At 42.0% G+C, this 22,276-nt stretch overlaps 1 protein-coding gene across 1 annotated transcript in view; it reads right to left on the reverse strand.

Moving 5' to 3' along the window:
* The window catches only part of ATP8B4 (ATPase phospholipid transporting 8B4 (putative)), a 248,531-nt gene that overhangs the window by 15,462 nt on the left and 210,793 nt on the right, over positions 1–22,276 (reverse strand). The window contains exon 24 of the mRNA XM_082858644.1: positions 7,009–7,092. Within this exon, the coding sequence (XP_082714770.1) occupies positions 7,009–7,092 (84 nt within the window). The remainder of the gene's footprint in view (positions 1–7,008; positions 7,093–22,276) is intronic.

The raw sequence follows: 22,276 nt of genomic DNA on the forward strand, positions 1-22,276 counted from the left end.
GGTAAGGTGAAGCAGGCAAAGAGGGAGCAACATAGGCATGAACTCTGGGAGCAGACCAAGTTCCCCTTCCTGCTTGTGGGATGACCCAGGCCTTGCCAAATGGAGTCCCATGAAGAACACTGATGTAGTCTCTTTGGGAAGTCCAGTTTTGAGATGCTAGTGGGTGCTTCTTTCCCCAGTCCAGTGACTGATAAGGTTATATACACAGGCTTTGAAGCCAGACAATCCGGAGTTCAAACCCCAGCTCTGCTGCTTAGCAGGGACCTGTCACTTAAGCTGTGTGAGCCTCAGTTTCCTCATCTCCAAGGAGTATAAACGACAGCATCTCCCTCACAGGATCACTGTCATGATGAAATGGGTACGTATTCAGCAGAGCTCTTACCACAGTTCTTGTAATTAAAAAACAGATGCTTCTATAAATAATAAAAAAAGAATGATGATAGTAAGAGTAACAACAGTAATAGTGTTGCAATCTCAGAGTCAAGTGGCCTATTGCTGGGTTGAGTTCTGTCACATTTTGGCCATGTGACTTTAGGAAAGTAACCTGAACTTCTGAGTTTTGGTTTCCTCCTTATAAAATGAGCAGACCCACAGACGGTCACTGAGGCCTTCCAGCATAGCATCCCATGATCTGGAGATCAGTTTAAACGCCAGAGTTTGACAAAGCAGGACAGGATAGGGGTATACACTCAACTTGATGGCAATAAGGGGCCTTATTATACACACAGTTGACCCTTGAACAACATGGGTTTGAAGTGAGCAGGTTCACTTCCACACAGAATTTTTCAATAAATATGTACTACGTGATCCACTGTTGGTTGAAAACTGCAGATGCAGAACCATGAATGTGGAGGGCCAAGTGTATAACTATAGGAGGATTTTTGACTGCATGGGGATGGGGGCCAAGGTGAGGGGGACCCCTAACCCTTCTCTTGTTTCAAGGATCAACTGTATATTTTTTCTCTATATCTCTTAGCCCTTAGGTTGTTTCCATATCTTATTTATTATAAATAATGCTTCAATGAACATAGGAGAGCATATATCTTTTCAAATTAGTGTTTTTGCTTTCTTCGGATAAGTACCCAGAAGTGGAATTGCTGGATCACTTGGTAGTTCTATTTTTAATTTTTTGAGGAACCTCCATACTGTTTTCCATTCTGTTCAGATTTTATACTTAATCATAGTTCGGTCTTGGTAGGATGTATGTTTCTAGGAATTTATCCATTTCTTTAAGTTGTCCAATTTGTTGGTGTGTAACTGTTCATATTAGTCTCTTAGGATCCTTGTATTTCTGTGGTCAGTTGTCATATCTCCTCTTTTATTTCTGATTTTATTTATTTGAGTCCTCTCTCTTCTTTTCTTGGTGAGTCTACTTATAGGTTTGTCAATTTTGTTTATCTTTTCAAGGAACCAGCTCTTAGTTTCATTGATCTTCTCTATTGTTTTCTTAGTCTCTATTTATTTCTGCTCTAATCTTTGTTATTTCCTTCCTTCTACTAACTTTGGGCTTTGTTTGTTCTTCTTTTTCTAGTTTCTTGAGGTATAAAGGTAGGTTGTTTATCTGAGATGTTTCTTGTTTCTTGAGGTAGGCATTTATTACTATGAACTTCCCTCTTAAAACTGCTTTTACTGTATCCCACAAATTTTGGTATGTTATATTTCCATTTTAATTTGTCTCAAGGTTTTTTTAAATTTCCTTTTTGATTTCTTCTTTGACCCATTGGTGTTCAGTAGCATGTCACTTAATCCCTACATATATGTGAATTTTCCAGTTTTCTTCATGTAATTAAGTTCTAGTTTTATACCACTGTGGTTAGAAAGATGCTTGATATGATTTCAATCTCTTAAATTTATTAAAACTTTTTTGTGGCTTAACATATGATCTGTCCTTTAAAATGTTCCATGTGCACTTAAGAAGAATTTGCATTTTGTTGCTTTTGGAGGGAATATTCTATATATATACATTGGGTGTATCTGGTATAACATGGCATTTAAGGCCAAAGTTTCTATATTGATTTTCTGCCTGAATGATCTATCCATTGATCTAAGTGAGGTATTAAAGTCCCTTCTATTATTGTACTGCTGTCTATTTCTCACTTTATGTCTGTTAACATTTATTTTATATATTTAGGTGCTCCTATGTTAAGTGTGTAAATATTTACACATGTTATATTCTATTATTGGATTGATTCCTTTATCATTATATAATGCCCATCTTTGTCTCTTATTAGCCTTTGTTTTAAAGTCTATTTAGTCTTATATAAGTATAGCCACTCCAGCTTTCTTTTGGTTTCCATTTGCATGGAATATCTTTTCCCAGCCCCTCACTTGCAGTTTCTGTGTGTCTGCATCTAAAGTGAGTCTCTTGGAGGCTGCATATAGATGGGTCTTGGGTTTTGTTTTGTTTTTTTTTTTAATCCATTCAACCACTCTATTTGTTTTGATTAAAGAATTTAGTTCATTTACATTTAAAGTAATTATTGATAGGCAGGTACTTATTGCCATTTTGTTAATTGTTTTCTGGCTAGTTTTGTAATTCCTTTCTGTTCCTTTCTTCTTCTCTTGCTCTCTTCCTTTGTGGTTTGATGACTTTCTTTAGTGATATGCTTATATTTCTTTATATTTTGTGTATTTACTATAGGTTTTTGCTTTGTGGTAATACAAGGCTTATAAATAATACCATATCTATAATAGTCTATTTAAGTTGATAACTGCTTAAGTTTGATTCCATTCTAAAGCTCAACATTTTTACTCTCCCCCCACATTTTATGTTTTTGATATCACATTTTACATCTTTTTGTCTTGTGTATTACTTAACTAATTATTGTAATCATAGTTATCTTTACTACTTTTGTCTTTTAAAATTCATACTAGCTTTATAAGTGATTAAACCACTACCTTTACTATATACAGTTGACCCTTGAACAACACAGGGTTAAGGGCAACAATGCTCACACAGTCAAAAATCTGAATATAATTTATTGTCGGCCCTCCATATTCACGGTTCCACATCCGTGGATTCACCCAACCGTGGATTGTGTACCCACACAGTTCAAAACTGTGTTGTTCAAACCTTTTGACTGAGATTTATTCCTTCACATGTTTTCTTGTTACTAATTAGCACCTTTCTTTTCAGATTAAAGAAGCCCCTTTAACATTTCTCATACGGCTGGCTTCGTAGTGATGAATTCCTCTATCTTTTGCTTGTCTGAAAAACTCTTTCTCTCTCCTTCAATTCTGAATGATAATCTTGCCAGGTAGAATATTCTTGGTGAAAGTTCTACCTTTCAACTTTGAATATATCATGTCACTCCCTTTTGGCCTGCAAAGTTTCTGCTGAAAAAATTCTGCTGATAGTCTTATGGGGGTTGCCTTGTATATAATAAGTTGTTTTTCTCTTGCTCCTTTTAATATTATTTCTTTGTCTTTAACTTTTGACGGCTTGATTACAAAGTGTTTTCCTGTGGGTCTCTTTGGGTTCATCTTATTTGGAACTCTCTGAGCTTCCTGGGTCTGGATGTCTGTTTCCTTCCCAGGTTGGGGAAGTTTTCAGTCATTATTTCTACAAATACAATTTCTGCTCCTTTCTCTCTCTCTTCCCCTTCTGAGACCCATATAATGTGAATGTTGGTCTGCTTGATGTTGTCCTGTAAGTTCCTTAAGCAATCTTCACTTATTTTCATCCTTTTTTCTTTTTGCTGCTCTGATTGGGTGAGTTCCTGTCTTCAAGTTGACTGATCCTTCCTAACGTTTCATCTAGTCTGTTGTTGAATCCCTGTAGTGTATTAATCAGTTCAGCTCTTGTATTCTTCAGCTCTATGACTTCTATTTGGTATTTTCTTATATTTTTCATCTTTTTGTTGAAGTTATTGTGTTCATGCATTCTTCTCTCTCTTTAAGATCTTCTCTCTAAGATCATTGCTTTTCTCTGTTTCTTCGTTTTGTTTGACTCTCTGTGTTTGTTTTCATACAGCTGACAAAACAAACACTTCTCCCTGTCTCCAAGAGTGGCCTCATGTAGGAGATAGACCTTATTGTTCAACCCTGCCCCAGCTCTTTGTTGTCTCTCAAACCGTCTTGCTTGTTCAAAGAGCCTATTATATTTTTAATAGCTCTCAGTAGTTGAGAATGTGCCAAGACATGGTCAGATTATAGCACCTAGATTCAGGTTGATGGGACTCTAGACCCTCAAGCAGCAGTTTTTAAAAACATGCAAATATATACCTGTGGGACTGCAAGAACGAGCCTCGCTGGCCACGAGAACCAGGCAATCTAGGAGGTTCCCTATGCCGCAGTCACAAAAGTCAGGGCTCCAGATTAATGCACAAGCTCTTTTCTGGGGGATGGCAGAAAGCTGGAGCAAGGCAGAGGGAGCAGACCAAGATGGCATCCACAGCTTACATTCCTTGAGAGCAGCTTCCTCAGCCACTAGGAGTGTGCCAAACCTGAAGCCTGCCCCTCAGGCTGAAGCTCCAGGACAAACAAAGAGTTCCTTTTTCCAGAAAGACTGGGAGTGGGTTTCAGTCTGCTGTCTGTGCAGTGCCCTGGGAGTAGCCTGCCAAGAACCAACTCTTCATTTGCTACTGTTTCATGGGACCCAGGAACGCAAGCCCCCAGCCACAAGAGCCAGGTGATCAAGTGCTGTCCCCTGGGCAGCAGCTACAAGAACCAGGGCACCAGTCACATGTGAAGCTCCTCTCCAGGAGACACTGGAGCTCTAGAATGCGGCATAGGGAGAGCATGAAGATACTGCCTGCCCTCTGAGGTCTCTGGAAAGGATGACAGTCAGCCCCTAGATGCATGTTTAATTAGACGGCTACCCCTCAGGCCTCAGCTATAATGATTAGCTAATAGGCCTCCTTCACAGAAAGACTGAGCTCCTGAGTCTGTTGCCTCTTGCTCGGCCATGGGAGGGGTGGTAGATATTTAAGAACTCTCTCTCCACTGGTTACAATCCTGTGAGATCCACGAGTGTAAGCCCCACTGGCCACCAGAGCCGGACGATGTAGAAGTGTTCCCTGGCAGCAGCCGTAAAAATCAGGACACCAGATAGGAATATGAGCTCCTTTCTGGGTAACGCCGATTACTATAGTCCCATGGGACCAGGAATGCAAGTTCTCCTGGCCTCCAGAGCCAGGCAGTCAAGAGGTGTCCCCTGGACGGCAGCCACAAAAATAGGGGCACCAGACACATGTAACAGCTCCCTTTCAGGAGATACTGGTGCTCTGGAGTATGGCAAAGGGAGAGTATAAGGATGGCGCCCTCCAGTCTCTGTCCCTGGAGTGTGTTCCAGCGGGCTCCTAGATGTGTGTGTTAAATAAGATGCCTTCCCCCAGGCTGATGATTTAATATAAGCTGGTGAGCCTCCATCACTGGGCATGACCTGCTGCCTCTGAGCTGGGCCCAAGGAGCAAGTGGGTCTGAGCACACGGGCCCATTCAGAGCCATTTCTTAGATTGCTTCAGTCTTGTGGGTCTTGGGACATGAGCCTCATTGGTTTTAGGAGGTTCATCTCTCAGGTGCAGGTGCAGGTCTGAAATGTTAAGGTGCCCAGTGTGGGGTGCACACCCTTCACTCCTAAGGGAGAAGCTTCAGGTTTTGAGTTTTCTCCCTGTTGAGGATTATCATGCTGAGGGCGGGGGTGGGGTTTATGGTGACATTGTGTGCCAGCCTCTCCAACCGGCTTCCATGTGGTTTTCTTCAGCCAGCCTTTGGGGTTTTTTAAGAGAAATTTTTCCTTCTGTAGCTGCAGACCCACTGTGCCCATAGGAAGAGGTGAGTTCAGGATCTTCCTATAACAACATCTTGAATTCTCCCCTTATTATATATTTTTTCAAATTGCACACTAACCATCTTTTCCCAGAAATTGCTTTATATTTAATATTTTACTCCATATTCTGGGCAGCTACAAAGTACCAAGGAAAGGGACACTTGCAAACATGGGCACCTGGAAATGAATGAGCTTAATTCCTTACATCTAAGGTCTTCAAGAGTTCATGACTTTTTGTAGAATTTCACAAATATGTTGTTCACAAACGGCCCTTTTTACATACAAGAAGTGAGGCTTACAACTGACTACAAAGCCTCAGAATGGGAGAGTAGAGTGAGCTCATAATGCGAAGATTTATATTTTGCAATAGATGGCTCTGGGCCAGAAAATGAGGCCTAGCAAATGGATCTAACAACAGCCCGGAGAAAATCTGGTCTCTTTAAAAATACTTCAAAAAAATTTTTTAAACAATACACTCTGCCATGCAAGCTCCTCTGGCTAGCCTTTCACTTCCCCATAGGCAGCCAGACTTTGTCCCCATCCAGGAAGTACCCTCCAAGGGTCTGAGTGTGCCAAGGATCTACCATTTTATAAATGATACCCTCCCTTCTCTCCCCTCAAGCACGTGGAGCTAAACCAAAGAAAACGGCTCACTTTCTCTCTCCATGGCTGTGGGGCTCCGTGTCTTCCTCTCCCATTGGCAGGGTGTTCTCTGGCCTGGAGTTCCTGTTCTGGGCTGTGCTGGACAGTGTCACCAACAGATGCTAGCTCTCTGCACTCCAACCCAGCTCCATGATTTTCTATGTATCACTGCATGGTTCTCTGCACTTTCAGAGGCTAATACAGTATTCCCTGGTGTGTGAACCACAGGTACTAGTTCTGAGGCATACTGATCAGTTCTACATGAAAAATAAATAAGTAAACGTGCAGTTCTACGAGTTTGGGAAATGCTGGGCTACAATGAAATTAAAGAGACTGTTTCTTGCAGGATGTCTCAGAGCCTTTAGAGAAATAATGTAGGGTGTGAATCTTTAAAAGGATAGTAATCAAGCTCTGATCAGAGGATCTTTTGGTGGAGGTGGGAGATCTGGAAGGGTTTTTGAGCCATGCAATACCTATTAAAACAACTGCATTCCTAGGACTCTTTCTATGATTCATGTCTTCTACTTAGAAGCTAAAAGCAACTAAAAGGCATCCACAGAGCAAAATACGTTATAAAGGCAGAGAAAAACACATACCTGGTCAAAAATCCCCATGGCTAAAACAGGCAGTGATGTGTAGACAATGTTAAAAAGGGTAATGAACCACTGGTCATAGACAGTCTGAAAAGAAATGAACACATCAGTGAGAAACATCTTCCATAGGTGTGAGAATATTCACTTTTAGGCTCTTGGACTGACTCTCTCAATTTCCTGAGTTGGACGGGAGTTTGGTGTTAGAGTCAGACAGACATGAGTTCTCCCCAGGCTCTGTCTCTTATCAGCTCCACTGCTTTAGTGGGGTACTAGATCTTTCTAAACTTCAATTTCTTCATCTCTAAAATGAAGCCATACTCTCACTTGCAGAGTTGCAGTGGAGGTGGATGAAAGGGTATCATACATGCAGAACACATAAAACAATGCTGGACACACACAAGGCCCTGGCCCCTGTGGTGGCTTATTTCATTCTTTAGGTTTTTAATGGCTTATAATAAGTCCAATTACCTGATCTAAGCGATAAGCAAGGATCTGCTAACATCTTCGGAGGGAGATACGGAAATGAACCTGTCAGCCCCACCCTCTGTTCAAATGGAGAGCTTTTTCTTGGGAGTGGTTTAAAGCAAGGTGGACCTGGAACTAGCTGCTCGCTACAGTGGGTATAAATAAGTAAGACAATAAAAATATCCCCTCACACCTATAGAGAGCACTTCCCTGCATGAGCCTCACTAAAAGTCAGTGAGGCATGTGAAGCTCCACAGGTGGTTTTATTCAATACTGAATAAACCAGACACTATGAAAAAATGGTGATTATTGTATTCTGAGCAAGGTTAGCCCCATGGTAAGAAGTAAAGAGCATGGACATTCCCACTGTCAGTCATCTCAAAGAGAGTTCATTCTTAGGGCAAAAAAAAAAAAAAAAAAAAAAAAAAGAGAGAACAGAAAAGAGGAGTGGGGTAGATGAGGGAAGGAAGGAAATTAAATTTTACTCTGTGTATCTCAGAGAGTTGAGGCCCGGAATCGACATAGGAAAGACCTGCTTAATGTCATTCCCTTTGAGGGTAGGCTGAACGACAAGGCAGGAAAGTTGAATTCAACCACCAATAAACAGCTGAGACAGGATTTAGGCAAAGCGGCAACATTAGTAACTACCATCAAGAGGCCTACGCCTGTGACTCAGAATAACCATTCTAGTAACCAGTTTTTAAGTTCTCTGAACGGTAATTAATTCCCTGTTGTTATTCTTTGAGGCCTGCTAAACTCTGTTCTTTGAGTCTGACTCTGCTGTGAGGATTTGAAAGGGGGGCCTATGTCCGGAGATGTGCTAAGTGTTTAACAACTAGCTCTTCAAAAGAAAGAAAAAGCCCTGATTTGTAGCCTTGACCAATTTCCATGGTGTAAATATTTCCCCATGACTGTTCAAGCAGTCATATCACTGAGTTGAGGAGCGAGGTGCCACAGCACGCCATTGTATATAGTATTTCCACCACACAGATCCAACAGATAGAAATAACCTCAAGAGCATCATCAGCAAAATACGGTAAAAGCTAATTTAAAAGGGATGAGTCTTGAGTATTCATGAACTTCGTGTTTCATATAATTTATTTAACTCGTAAGTTTATATAATTTAATTTTTAATAACAGCTGTGTTTAACCACTGGCTCACATAAATCCTAAGAATTTAACAATCAGTTCCTAGGAACCAATATGGGCCAGCTCTAGCATACCACAGCCTATGTTTATGCTTGGAGCAAAGTAGTACAGACAGCAGCAGTGACCCAGAGGATCTCAGACTCAATGTGGCAAGAGAGAACCTACAGAAGGGCAGGTCAATAGCCTGGAGTATCAGGCAACCATGAGAACAGACCAGAAAAGCTTGTCAGCACTCCCTGGAAACCCCAGGATATTTTAGCAGAGGTATCTGAAACAAGCCTGGGTTTATGGTATGCATATAAGATAGGGGCATGTGCCATCAGTCACAATTGATTCATACCAAACTCCCCACTGAAGATAACAAAAAAAGCTAAGGAAAAGAAGGATCTTCATCAAAGCTTCAATGAACTAACTAGTGGGGAATACCTGTCAAGATAAAGGCGAGGATAAGAATCCAAAACCACTTCAAGGCGCAGGATGATGTTTTCTTTCTCCAGAGAGTGTGTTTATCTCCTTCTATCAGCTGCTGAGGTTCGGACGAAGGCCTGATGTTTTCTGCACCACCCAGCTGTCCTGCCTGTGACCCTATTGCCAGGAGGCTGCCCTTGGGTCCCAGTCCAGAGAGGGAAGTATTTCAACAGGATCTCTACCCTTGACAGGCATTGAACCTTATCCCTCTAGTCTCAGGAAACGATTAAAAGAGAGGATCCTGAGCTTCACAGTTGCCTCCTGTAGATCATCAACATCCTCAGGGCACATGGCTCAGAGCAGTGCAAACCTCCAGGGTCCCAGCCCAGGGCAGAGTGTTAACAGAGTCCCAGACACCAACTCCTATCTTCTGGACTCCGGTTTGCTCAGCCTCTCTCTCTTCCTTCGGATGAGCAAAGGTGTCCAACAAATCTATTCTTAGAGATATATGTTCAGAATGTCTGCCTTCGTGTACGAGGAGACATATGAAAATGCTCATACCAGAACTGGTTATAACAGTCCCAAACCAGAAACATCCATCAGGAGTGGAATGTAGAAAGACACTGTAGTATATTGATATCATAGAATTCTACAGAATAATGAAAAGCAAGGAACTACAGCTATATCCAAAACCACAAATGAATCAAAAAATATATACAATGTTGAGCAAAAGAAGCCAGACAAAAACGTATGATTCCATTTCAATAAAGTTTAAAAATGTGCCAATCTATTCTATGTTGTTTAGAGATTTATACTCATAGGATAAAATTATAAAACAAAGTGATTATAAAATATCAGGGCAATGATTAACTCCAGAGAGTTGGAAAATGAGGTGTGACTGAGAAAAGGCAAGGGAGCTTCTGTGGTTTGGCAACGTTCTGGTTCTTGCCCTGGATCGTGGTGACGTGAGTGTTCATTTTACAATTTGTTAAGCTGACATTTATGTATTACGTACTTTTTTGGTAGATTTGTTATATTTTACAGTAAAAAAGGAAACACATGACCTTATTTTTTAGTCATAGCCTGGTGAGACTTTGGGCACTGGGAGGATTTTTAAAATCCTGATGACCATGCCACATCCAGGCCAATTAAATCAGTATCTTTGGAGGTGGGATGATCCAAGCATCGGTAATTGAAAAAATTTCCCAGGTGATTCCACTGTGAAGCCAAGACTGAGAATTTCACTTACCGCCATCCAAAAAAAAAAAAAAAAAAAAGCACTAGCTGACACAAATCCTCAAGCAGTAGCTGATGGTGTCTTCTGACTTTCATTTCATTTTCTGATTGCAGTATGGAAAATATAAGAGGGGGAAAGCAATTAAATTGGAGTCTTATAGCATCAGGCAGAACCTGGTACTGTCAGATCTCTTCTTCTTCCTCCACCTCATCTACCATCAAACTTCTACTCACTGAGAAGAGATGATTTTAGGTACAAGGAAGAAAGAAAGAATCTGGAAAATTACTACAAGCTAAACTACGAGTAACTGATTAAACCTGCAATTATTTGACGGTAGCATTTGTAAGCTGGCATTCAGATGTGAAGCCTCATTTCACAACTGGAGCAAGAGAGGACAGGAAGGAAAATCAGTGAGAATGAAGTTTAAATGAGTTTTTGCAACTTCTTGCGGGAGTTTTTGCTGCCACACAGAATCACAACAACAAAAAGAAAACTAGCTGATATGTACTGAACACCATATGTACCAGGCACTATTTTAACATATATTGACTCATTAAATACATATACTGACTCATTAAGTAATCACAACAATCCTGTGAGGTTGGTGCTATCAACAGCCTCCAGTTTACAGATGGAGAAACTAGTTTGAGACCCATTATGTTAGGAGACTGCCCAACGTCACACTGAACACAAAGATTTTTAAGGTGGGGTATGGAACTTTTAAGGGATCCACAATGGCAAAACTATTTTCAGAATGATGCTAAGAAGCTGATTATTTGCCCTATTCACTCTCATTCTTGCATAAGTATATATGACTTGTGATATCACAACGAACTGAATGCAGAAGCAGATATGAGAACCCAGCTGCTTCCTATTATGCTAAATAATAAGAACTTAAGTATAAAAATTGACTCTTCTCACAGCTTATTTTTTGGAGAGTACAGTATTTTTTTTCATTAAAATATGTCATTTAGGTAAACATATCATGGGTTCATTATTTTTTAATAAATTAATAAAAGTTTAAATTTTGTCTCCATTTTAATTTCTGATATGATAAATATTGATAGATAGAGTCCTGAGATCACAGAGTTTGAGAACTGCTGGTCTAGCAAGTGTCAGGACCAAGTTCCAGCCCTGGTACTCAGCATTCACAGCACTGACCATGGCATGAAACCACCTCTCAATCAGTGGTATCATTTGGCAAGTTTCTTTAAAAGCTTCTTTGCTCACATCATTTTATACAGTTGAGAGTGTGCAATAAGTACAGTTTTGTATGCTGTTTTTTGTCATTTGAAATGGTAACATTAGCATTTACCCAAGTTAAAAACCTTCCAATGGCTTCCATTTTACTTGGAATGAAATCCGGGCTCTGCGCCATGACGTAAAGCTCTTCCTGAGCTATGCTTGTCTGCCTCTTCAACTTTGCTTCACTGTACTCTCGCCCTCACTCACGGAGCTTCAGTTTCACTGATTGTCTTTCTCTAACTTACCAGGCTCATTCCTACATCAAGGGACAACTGCACTTGCCACGCCCTCTGCCTGGAATACTTTAACCCCGGGGTATTCAAATGAAAGTTTCCGTCTAAACACTCAGGTCACAGTTCCAGTGTTACCTTCTCAATGAGAACTTCTACATTACCCAGTTCTTTCTTAATAACAATTCTGAAATCAGCTCACTAATTTACTTCTTTATTATCTGTCTTCATCCCACTAGAATATAATCTCCATGAAACAGAGGCTTAACGCACAACACTAACTCCTGTGCCTAGAGCATCATCTAGCCAACGGTAGGTGCTCTATAAATATTTGATGAATTATTTTACAACTTTTTATAAATGTTAGACATTTAACTTGCTACTAGACCCTCCGCTGAGGATGTGACACAGGCTTCTCAAACTCAGTGTGCCCAGGCCTGGACTCATTCTCACAGTTCCTTAACCAGGCTCCCTTCTTGTGCTCCCTATATCAGTTTCTGACACCACCACCTCCATCCCAGGGCCCAAGTCAGAAATATGATCTCTCTCCCTCTCTCCAACACCCGACATCAAATTAATCCCAGATCCCACTGATTTAACCATGCCAGATCGCTTGTGCTGCAGCCCAAACCACTCTTCACTTCTGTGACTTTCCTCCTATTGTCCCCCCTCCACCCCATGGCCATCCTTTCCCTCCTCACCTGCTTCGCTCTGATTGATCCTTGAAGGGTCAGCCCAGAGACAGATCTTTTAGGAAGACTTTCTGAGCCCTGCCCACTTCCATCCTCCAGGGCTGGGTTCCAGGCCACTCCTTTGTAGTCCCATGACACTCCACACCTCACCGCTTCGTAGCTGTTGACTCACGATTATTTATAGGCTGGTTCCCAGGCCCTCCCCAAGGGGGAAACCAAGCAGGACCCTGTGGGGCTCCTGGGCATGGAAGCCTTTCCTTGTCCCCCATTTCTTGTTTGTAGGAAACAGACTCCAGCCTCCATGACCTTCCCTGAGTTCCAAAGGGAAGATTCGAAGAGTTGCTAATCAGGGAAGGGAGGGGATGCCGAGAAAAGGCAGGAGCAGCGAAGAAACAATAGTGCAGCCTTGGGGCAGGGTCCTGGTTCCACCTCCAGGGATACACAGAACAATCTCTTTGAGCTCTTTACAGAACTAAAAGCCCCAACAAATGGAAGATGTCAGCATTCTTCATTCCAGAGAGGATGACAGTTTGATAACCTTGAGAAGCTCATCAGACCACCTGAGACCAGATTACAGGAGTGCAGGCCCTGAACACACCCTAATCTTATCAGCAACCCTACCCTTGAACCATTGCTATAAAACTCCTCACCAAATCCTCCTGGGTTGGGACACACAGTTTTTGAGGGCAGGAGCCTGCTGTGTCCCCCTTTGCCTGGCAAAGCAATAAAGCTCTTCTTTTCCACTTCACCCAAAACTGTCTCCAAGATTCAATTCAGCACTGGTACACAGAGGCCAAGTTTTTGGCATCACTGAGAGCAGGTCATACAATTTATTCATCTGTGGGAGCTCAGGAACCTAACTCAATGCCTGGCAGATGGTAAGTATTCAACAGAAGGAAGCTGGTATCTTAAGGGTAAAGGTACTGGAGTCAGAATTCTGATAGAACTGCGTGTCCCTGAGCAAAATACTCAATCTCTCTCAGTCTTAGGTTCCTTGGCTATAAAATGGGGATTTGAGGGGGGCTGTGAGTATTCAATGAAATGTGTAGATGCCAGTACAGCAGCACCTGACAAACAGATAGTGAATACATTTATTATGCAAGGAAAGGAGGGAGGGAGGGGCCTGCAGGGATTCAAGCTTCAAGCGATATGTTTAATGGTATATAAAAAGGTATATTTTCCCACAAATTATACTTTTCTATGAAAATACAATTCTTTATTGCTACAACTAACCATAGATATTTCTATCCATAATAAACTACTATATTAATGAAATCAACAGAAAATTAGAGCACGATTTAAAGAAAACCAAATACCTTGACATAATTATCATTTTCCTCGTGAATACTTAATTGTATCAATCACTGTTCACTCTTACTCTAGTTTTGCCTCAAATGTGTTAAACTGAGTCATTCACTTTTAAAAGACACCTTTCCCAGTTATGTGTATTGATTTAGCACAGCTTAGGTAGGGTCTTCCATAAAAAATCAAATCACAAGCAGTATTTCTTCTACAACAGGCTTCTTCCTCTCCTTGCAAGAGATCTCCAACTACTCAAATAGTTATCCTAGTAAATGCTCCACTTCCCCTTTAAGTCCTTAGCTACACTCAGAAAAGTTCACAGACACCCTCTGGTGACTAAGACCAAAAGAGAGGGGCATACTCATGACCCACATGGACCCCCATCCCTGTTTCTCCCCTTCTACGCATGCTCAAGCCCTCTACTATTTCCACTATCCCCCCACAAACACTCTCTCCCTCCCTCCCTTCCCCTCACATGTGGGTTCATCAGATGCCCCAAAGATATGGGCGGGGTGAAGGAAGGAGGGGGAATGATTCCTCTGTAGCCTATCCCGTGGGAAGCATTCTGGCCGGAGACTAGACCAGACCAGTGCTGACATTCTGATTTCGGGTGACTCAAATTGTTTATATAAACAGGAGTCCTGAACAAAAATATTTGTCCTGAGGCCCCCGTCCTCCTAGGGGCAGCCATACCACCTCTACTTCCAAATTTTCTGTTACCCATTTCCAATATTCTTAATAAGAGGGAAAAGCCGTGCTCCTGTGCCATGCCACTAGTATGTTTGGAAGGCTAAAACTGTCTCTTCACAGATCAGAAAAAGGACAGTGGAATGTTCATTTTTCCAACTTCACTGTTTTCCTATTTAAGGAAAGCTCCTCCTGGCTCCCTTCTCTGTGGGAGCAATTTATCAACCTTATCAACCATTTTATACATAGAGTAAAAATACTCCAGCTATAAATTATAATCTAACAGCTTGGGGAACACAAAATCTATGATTTATAGAATACCACATTTAAATAAACCTTAATAAGGATCTTAAACAGTTACAAAGGTCTTTCTCTTCTGAGACTATTGGCTTAGCTCCTTGTTCAAATGACAGGATGAACTACCTCTCTGGAGACATGTATTCCCCCCTTTTGCTCTGTGTTGCAGAGGAAAACTATATAATGATATTTTTCTTTATGGCCTTAAAAAATTTGTCATTTAAAGAAAACACACTGTGGAATAAATATGAGGTGCTTAGCCTCAGCACATCTGTTACTGATTTGTGTAATTAGCAGAAACCCACCAGCAGGATCCAGGAGGAATGGCCCAGACCTGAGCACCCGCCCCTCCCCCGGTTTTCCACAGAGCACATCTGGAAGGGGAGGGGAGGGGAACCGCCAGCCTGGTTGACGTGGGCTCACAGGTAACCAAATCCATGAAGTCATCCAAGCCTTGAGGTTAGTCACACTCTTTCACGTCACTTTCCAAACTTTTCATTGTGAGTTTTCTTATACTGTTTGACAGAACTAATGTTTTTCTGGCCTTGACAAGATAATTGTTTCCATATCACAGCAGAATTAAAAAAAAAAAAAAAAAGAGTACACAGCTCTGTATCTCACTGACAATGATAAATTGTCATCAGATAATATCAGAAGTACACAGTGCCAGTAGTTGCAGTTTCAAATGTGAATTTCCTAAATAGGGCTTCAACCAATGGTTTCTTTTTTTGTTGTGGGTTTTTTTTTGGTGGGGGAGGCAGGTGGTTGAGGGGTTCTTATGGCTCTATCTCTGGTGGGGGATAGTTTATTAAAAGTCCTGAGGGCATAAGGTACTTTTAAAATAAGTTACACGTATAAACTGCACACAAATCCACAGTGGATTCCACGAAAATCATGCAGGCTTTGATAACAGACTGAGATAAAGCATGTCCTTAGAAAAGGTCCATGATTCAGTTTAAAGACTTCTCTGACCTTTATCCAAACCCCTCTGGTCCAGAAATCTGGTTGGAAATCTCATCAGGGCAGATTATATTTAAATGGTCTTTTAGTGGCAGTTTGGTTGGAGTGTTTGCTGGCAGAAGGTGGCCTCCAGCTTCCAGATGATTCCAGGAGGAAGTTGCCACCTTTCTAAGGATCTAAGCTGTGGGAGATACTCCCTACAGCATAAGCTCTCTCTCAGTAAGAGAGTTCATTTTCTCCCCCAAAGTCCTAGTGTACTGACTGTTTCTGGACGTTTCTCCTTTAGATTCCAAATAAAGCAAACATTTGCCTGATTTGGGGTTAGGAGAATACAGTATTTTTTTTTTTTTTAAGATATCGCCATTCTCTCAAGTCTATAACAATTCCAGTGGCCATTTATCAAGCGGAGCAGAAGGGGCACTGGAAAAAAGTCAGAAGGCATGATGAGCTCTAGCGTCGGCCTTGTCTACCACCGATCCTCAGCTCTTGGGGGACTCAGGTTCCTCCTCTATCAAATGAGCGGCTAGACTCAGTATCTCTGACATTCCCTGCCAGAGCAAAGATTTTAGATTTCCACAAGACATACACTTTCTGTTCTGTGTCCCAGCTGCTTCTCCCAGGAAAGCCTACCCAGCAAAGCGAACAAAAGCAGTCTGGTCCCTCCCAGGCAGATTCTTTCTCCATGTGTCCTAAAGCAATCACAACAAAGGTGAGGCGCTGAAGCCAAGCAGAGGAAAGTCCATAAACCGAGCACAGCCCAGCCTGCACCACACCATCATCCATCTGAGATGTCCTAAGTGCCACCGTCTCACGAGCAGTGAATCGCCCCACCCACCGGCCCCGTGGAGCCTAGCACGCCACAGCCGGATGGGCTTGCACACCTGCCTCAGCCCACCTACCAGGATGGGGCAGTGCCTGGAATCTACCGGAGCTATCATCAGAGAATAAGAGACTGGAAAAACTTCACCAGGCCCCAAGACACAGGCCAAAGGGAGTAAAGAAATAGCACGTGTCACTTCGTTCAGTAATTAAATTGGTGTTTTAAAAGTCAACAATGTGTCTGTGAAAGAACAATCTATTTACGTTTGGTCAGGTGTTTTGGGCTGCAGAGTAGATTACTTCAAAGCAATCTGTTGAGAGATGCAGGGAAGAAATACTTAGGTGCTTATGAATCATGCTGAGATTGGACAGGGCTGGTCCCGAGATACGGCCCGTCCATGACAAATTTAATTTTAGAAAAGTCTTGGTGGAAAAATAAGCGAAAGGTGACTACAGAGTTATTCAACATCAGTTTCACATTTATGAAAATAAAATCGTTCCCAGACTGTTAAGTTCCCTGAGGGCAGGAACTGCATCCCTCTGGTTCATTCTTGTGTCACTGGAGGCCTGCAGAGCCCTTGGCCCCAAACTGGTACTCAGTTTATTCTTTTGAAATGAATGAGCGTTCAGAGACTATAGGCTCTGTGCTGGAGGATGTGAGTGAGTCTCACTCCTATGGGGATTAGACAGAGAAGTGACTGCAGATCAGGTCTGCCAAGCAAGGGCCTCTGAACACATGCCTGCTGTTACTGAATCTGCCGGGTCCTGGAGCTTTTATTACTACTGGCTCCATTTCACCGTGGAGCTTTCAATTCCACTGAAGCAATGTAGGAGAAGGATGGCAGCGGTGGGAAGACCTCAGACGGCCAACTTTCATTAACAGACTGGAAGTAAGCAGCTTTCTAATGGGCTCTAGGAGCTAAGAAAGGCTTGTCGCCCAACATGTGGCTTTGGAGGCCCAAGCCAGCTAAATGATTTCAATGGGGGAAAAAGTGTCACTGCAAAAATGTCCCCTATTCAAAAATTCTCATTCTCTGTAGAGTAGCATTTCTCCCAAATATGTTGTTTTCTTTTCACTTGCCTCATATTTACAGCATATTGTCCTCAGAAAAACAGGGCTAAGAAGAAAAGCCAAGAGATTTTTCAGTTAAACCTGTCGTTAATCAGGAGCTTCTAGTGAAAAACAGGGAATGGAAAAGAGACAATGATCCTGACCAATCTCAATTCCATATCCGAGTTGCTGTCACAGCCAGTTCTCAGTATTACTAACACACCAGCCCGCTCACATGGGGGTGGGGTGGGGGGAGACCAGCGTTTCCATCTTTACAGTGGTATAACATCTGTTCTAGAAGATACTTCTTGCTGTATGCAATAAGTAATGCCATGCAGTTTTTTAAAGGTATTTCTGAATGAGTTGGTTTTAAATGGAATTTTAGAAATTAAAAAGAGATTAAATTCAGCTAACTGCAGGTCAGTTGGAAAGTGTTCAGGTATGACAGGAGGCTTTCCCTCCTTTTACTCTAGTCTCGCACCTTTACACAAACTAGCCCCTGCATCCCTGCAGGTAGCTACACCTGCAGGCCTCCAGACCTCCGCTTAATTTTGAAAATGTTCATATACTCACTTGAGATTAATTGAGCCCCTGAAGTCACACCAGATGCTCACACATGCCTTCTTTTTCCCATGCTCTCATATTAAGTTCAAATACAGTACTTCTATCAGACATATTTGTGCATATCTTTATTTCCCAATGAGAAAATGAGTTCCAGGTGGGTAGGAACTTGGCCTATTCATCATTTTGTTTTCTCTTCCCAAGACAGTAAACAAGCATTCCTACTAGCAATACAATGTTGTGTGACTCACGGCTATAAGCAAGGGATGAACTATGTAATGTTTATAAAATCAGAATAAACTGTAATAAATTCATATTTCAGAATGCCATTAAGAAAAATAACACTTTTGAAGAATGTAAAACAAGAGGGATTTCTCAAAATGTGACTTTTTAATAAGAAAAAAGCAAAGAGTATGTTCTCAGATATATAAAAGTCAATATATATTCACATAAAATTATCTTTATAATAAGGAAAAAACTTTGAGGATAGTGAAAAAGATTTTACAGAAGTTTAAATGAAAACCTCCCCCCCACCCCCCCACCCCCGATTCCTTTAGCATATAAAACAGGACTAATTTATCCCTGGACTAGATTTAATTAAGAAAATGGAAGTTTTTGAAAGAGAGGAACATAAATAGCCTATTCTTCTGGGAATAATATTCTTAGCATCATTTTGTCCTTTGTACATTTTACTGCCTCAAAACACTGAAACTAGGATAAATAGTTTTGAAACTGTCAGAGCCATCTATTCCAGAATTGCCCTAAGTGGGTTCTATGTGGTACTGTAGAGTTCTGTAGGACTTTATGCATGTTGCTTGGGGAAAACAAGGTTCCATGTCACATGAGTTTCAGTAATAATACCAAATATCATTGACCCTGAGACACTATTTCTTCTAAGAGACACCATTATTGATGCCAAGATTAGACCAAATGGAGAATCTATCATTCTCATAACGCTAGGGCAGCAACAGGCTGAATCTTTAGTGTGAGAGTAAAGGAGAAACAAATCTTTATGCAGAAAGGGACTGCAAGAAAACTTGCCTGTGTCAACCTTGGAACTAGCTAAAGGGAGAGACAAAAAAATTTCTCCTGAAAACTTGACTCTCAAATGGTATTCACCAGAGTTTACAGTTCAAATTCAAAAAAATCCTGGAACAGAGAGAAAGATCTCAGGTAGGCAGTATCCCCAGGGAACTGGCAGATGACACACAAATGCTCTCTGGAAAAAAAGAGACTTCAGGAGTGATGTCATCAAGATGGCAGCATAGGTCATTCCCAGCTTCAGTCTCCCTCACAAGAAGACTACCTAACAACTATCCACAGACAAGACACCACTGTGAAAATCCCAGAACTGGGGGCTGAAGCTGAAGTGCCCTGTTGGATCACAGAGACTGAGAAGCATCACATTAGAAGGGAAGGAGGAGCAGCTATACCCTGACTGTGTCACCCCTCCCCCAGGCCGGTACAGCACTGCACCAAAAGGGCCCCTCTGGGCCTATGGTTTCTCCACTGGGAGAAGGAGAACCCAAAGTGGATCAGATAGAGACAGATAAGTGGGGGACAGGGCTTACAGCAATCAGCACTCAGCAGCACTGAAGCAGAGATGCCAGCCAGGGGCTCTGCCCATCTGCAGAGCTGAGCCAGTAGCCCCTTCTGGCCAGGGACTTTGTTTGGTCCAGGCAGCTCTGCCTGATATGGGTAACCAGTCAACAAGCTATATTTGCTGTGGAGACTGTTCTGTGGCCCCACCTAGGCAGAGAAGAAAATTCACAATCTGCTGAGTATAGCCCCCCAGTCCTACCCAACCGGGAAGCCTGGCCACTGAACCCAGGTAGCCAGGGAGCCCTCCATGCTACAGCCCTGCTTATACAGAGCCCCAGGCCAGAAGGCCTACCCAACTCTGAAGTATAGCCTCTGGTCTCATATGACCAGGGAGTCAGAACAGCGACCCTGGGTAGCCTCAAAGCCCAGCGTATGGTACCACCCAGTCGAGAAACCCAGTCTACAGCCCCACCCTGAAGCAGAGTCCAGCATACAGAACTGCCCAATTGCTAAATGCTGCCTGTAGCCCAGCCCAATCAGGGAGCTCAGCCAGTGAGTCCACCCAATCATGGAGCATAGTCTGTGGGTCCCATCTGATGTGGAAGCCCAGACAGGGACCCAGTCCAACTTTGGGACACACCCTTTGGTCCCACCTCATCACAGAGCACAGCATGAGGTCCCATCCAACCTTAAAGCCCTGCCTATGGACCTGCATAAACAAAGAATGCAGCCGTGAGCACCATCTGGTCAGGAAGCACAGCCTGAAATGTCATCTACCGTGAGCGAACACAGAGCCCAGCCAGCAGCAGCCCCCTGACCTCAGAGCATAGGCAGTGACTTCACCCAGCTAGAGACCCTGACAGCCAACCCCACTGCCCACAGATGCTGCCAGCTGACCCATCAAGTACCCCAAGCTGCAGGAGATCTATGCACCGTCTGACAAGGAATTCAGAATAATCCTCTTGAAGAATTTCAGTGAACTATAAGAATACACGGGCAACTAAAATTAAGAAAACAATGCATAAACAAAATGAGAAGTTCAACAAAGAAATAGAAATCATCAAAACGAACAAATAGAAATCTTACAACTGAAGAATACAATGAGAGAAGAAAGCAATAAGAGCATCAACAACAGACTCAACCAAGTAGAAGAAAGAATCAGTAAATCTAGAGCATAAGTCATGTTAAATTATCCAAACTCAAACAAATTGAAAGTAGAATGGTGATTTCCACAGGCTGGAGAGAGAGGGAAATGGGGAGCTGTTTTTCAATGAATATAGAATTCAGTTTTACAGGATGAAAAAATTCTGGAGATCTGTTGTACAACAACGTGAATGTACTTAATACTACTGAACTGTACACTTAAAAATGGTTAAGACAGTAAATTTTATGTTTATGTTTTTTACCACAATTAAAAATATTTTAAAATTATTTTTTAAAAACTGACATAGACCACAATTAAAAAACCTACTTCATACGCTTATTATAAGTATTGAGCTAATACAGTCAAAATATTTACACAATGCCTGGCACATAGTAAGTGCTCTCTAAGTGTTAGCTATACTTGCAATTTGCTTTTGTCCCTACCTGTTGGTGTCAACAATATCATGATTCCACCTAGCAGATGACAGCAAAACGTTTATGCCATTACATGGGCACTGTCACTGACTTGCTGCCTTTTCTTCTCCAACAGACCATAACAAATTACTACTTGCCACTCTCCTGACAAGCCTATCTACTTTTCTGGAAATAAAACCTTCAATTCTCCACAATGTGGACAGCTAATAAAATTTGTGAGATCACATTTTGCCATGTCCACAAAGAATGCACCTCTTAGACATCCCTTTCCGTACCTGAGATATAAGTTCCAGCAGGCATCACAGTCTGACACATACAAGGGGCTTAGTAAATATTCACTGAGTGAATGAAAGCCTTAAATAGTAGGATTCAGGGATCCTGTCCAGTAAGTAAGTATAAATCTAAGTCTTAATTTGATCATATCATCATAAAAATTAGGGCAAAATGGGTAGCAGTCCAAGATTTCTACTCAGTAGCCCAATTGGTCTTATGTGGTGACTCCTCCCCTCCTTACAGAGGATTATTGGCTTATTTAAATCAGCAAAGACCTAGGCAAAGCAAAATAAACCAGGGAAAATCCACTCTATGTCTTTCCTAGCATGAAGCTATATATAAGAAATGTATTACTTGTGGTCCAATTAGCCATCCTATGTTAATATTAACACCACTGAAAAAAGACATCTTTCTACTTTCTGGAATCAATGCCATAATCACACTAAGATCTTAAGACACTGAGCCCACAGTGCTGGTCAGGCTGCACACATTTACACAGACCAGATGCAAAGCCTGTAGAGATGGCCCTTGGTGCAGGTAGAGTAAGTGGCACCTGCAGGAGTGACTGGACGCATATTGGAAGGACTCTCCTTGCTGGATCTACCTCAAGCAAGCATAGGAAAGGACTCTAGAAACAACCAACAACATTGAAATGACCATACGCCTTCTATATGCCAGGTGCCGTTCAAGAATATAGGCTGTATGGATGACTCAGATGTGCTTCCTTTCCTTGAGAAGCTCAGGGTTAAGCTAGATAAAATCATAAGAGACTGGG

Source organism: Leucopleurus acutus (genome assembly GCF_964270905.1).
Source record: "Leucopleurus acutus genome assembly, chromosome: 1".
NCBI lineage: Eukaryota > Metazoa > Chordata > Mammalia > Artiodactyla > Delphinidae > Leucopleurus > Leucopleurus acutus.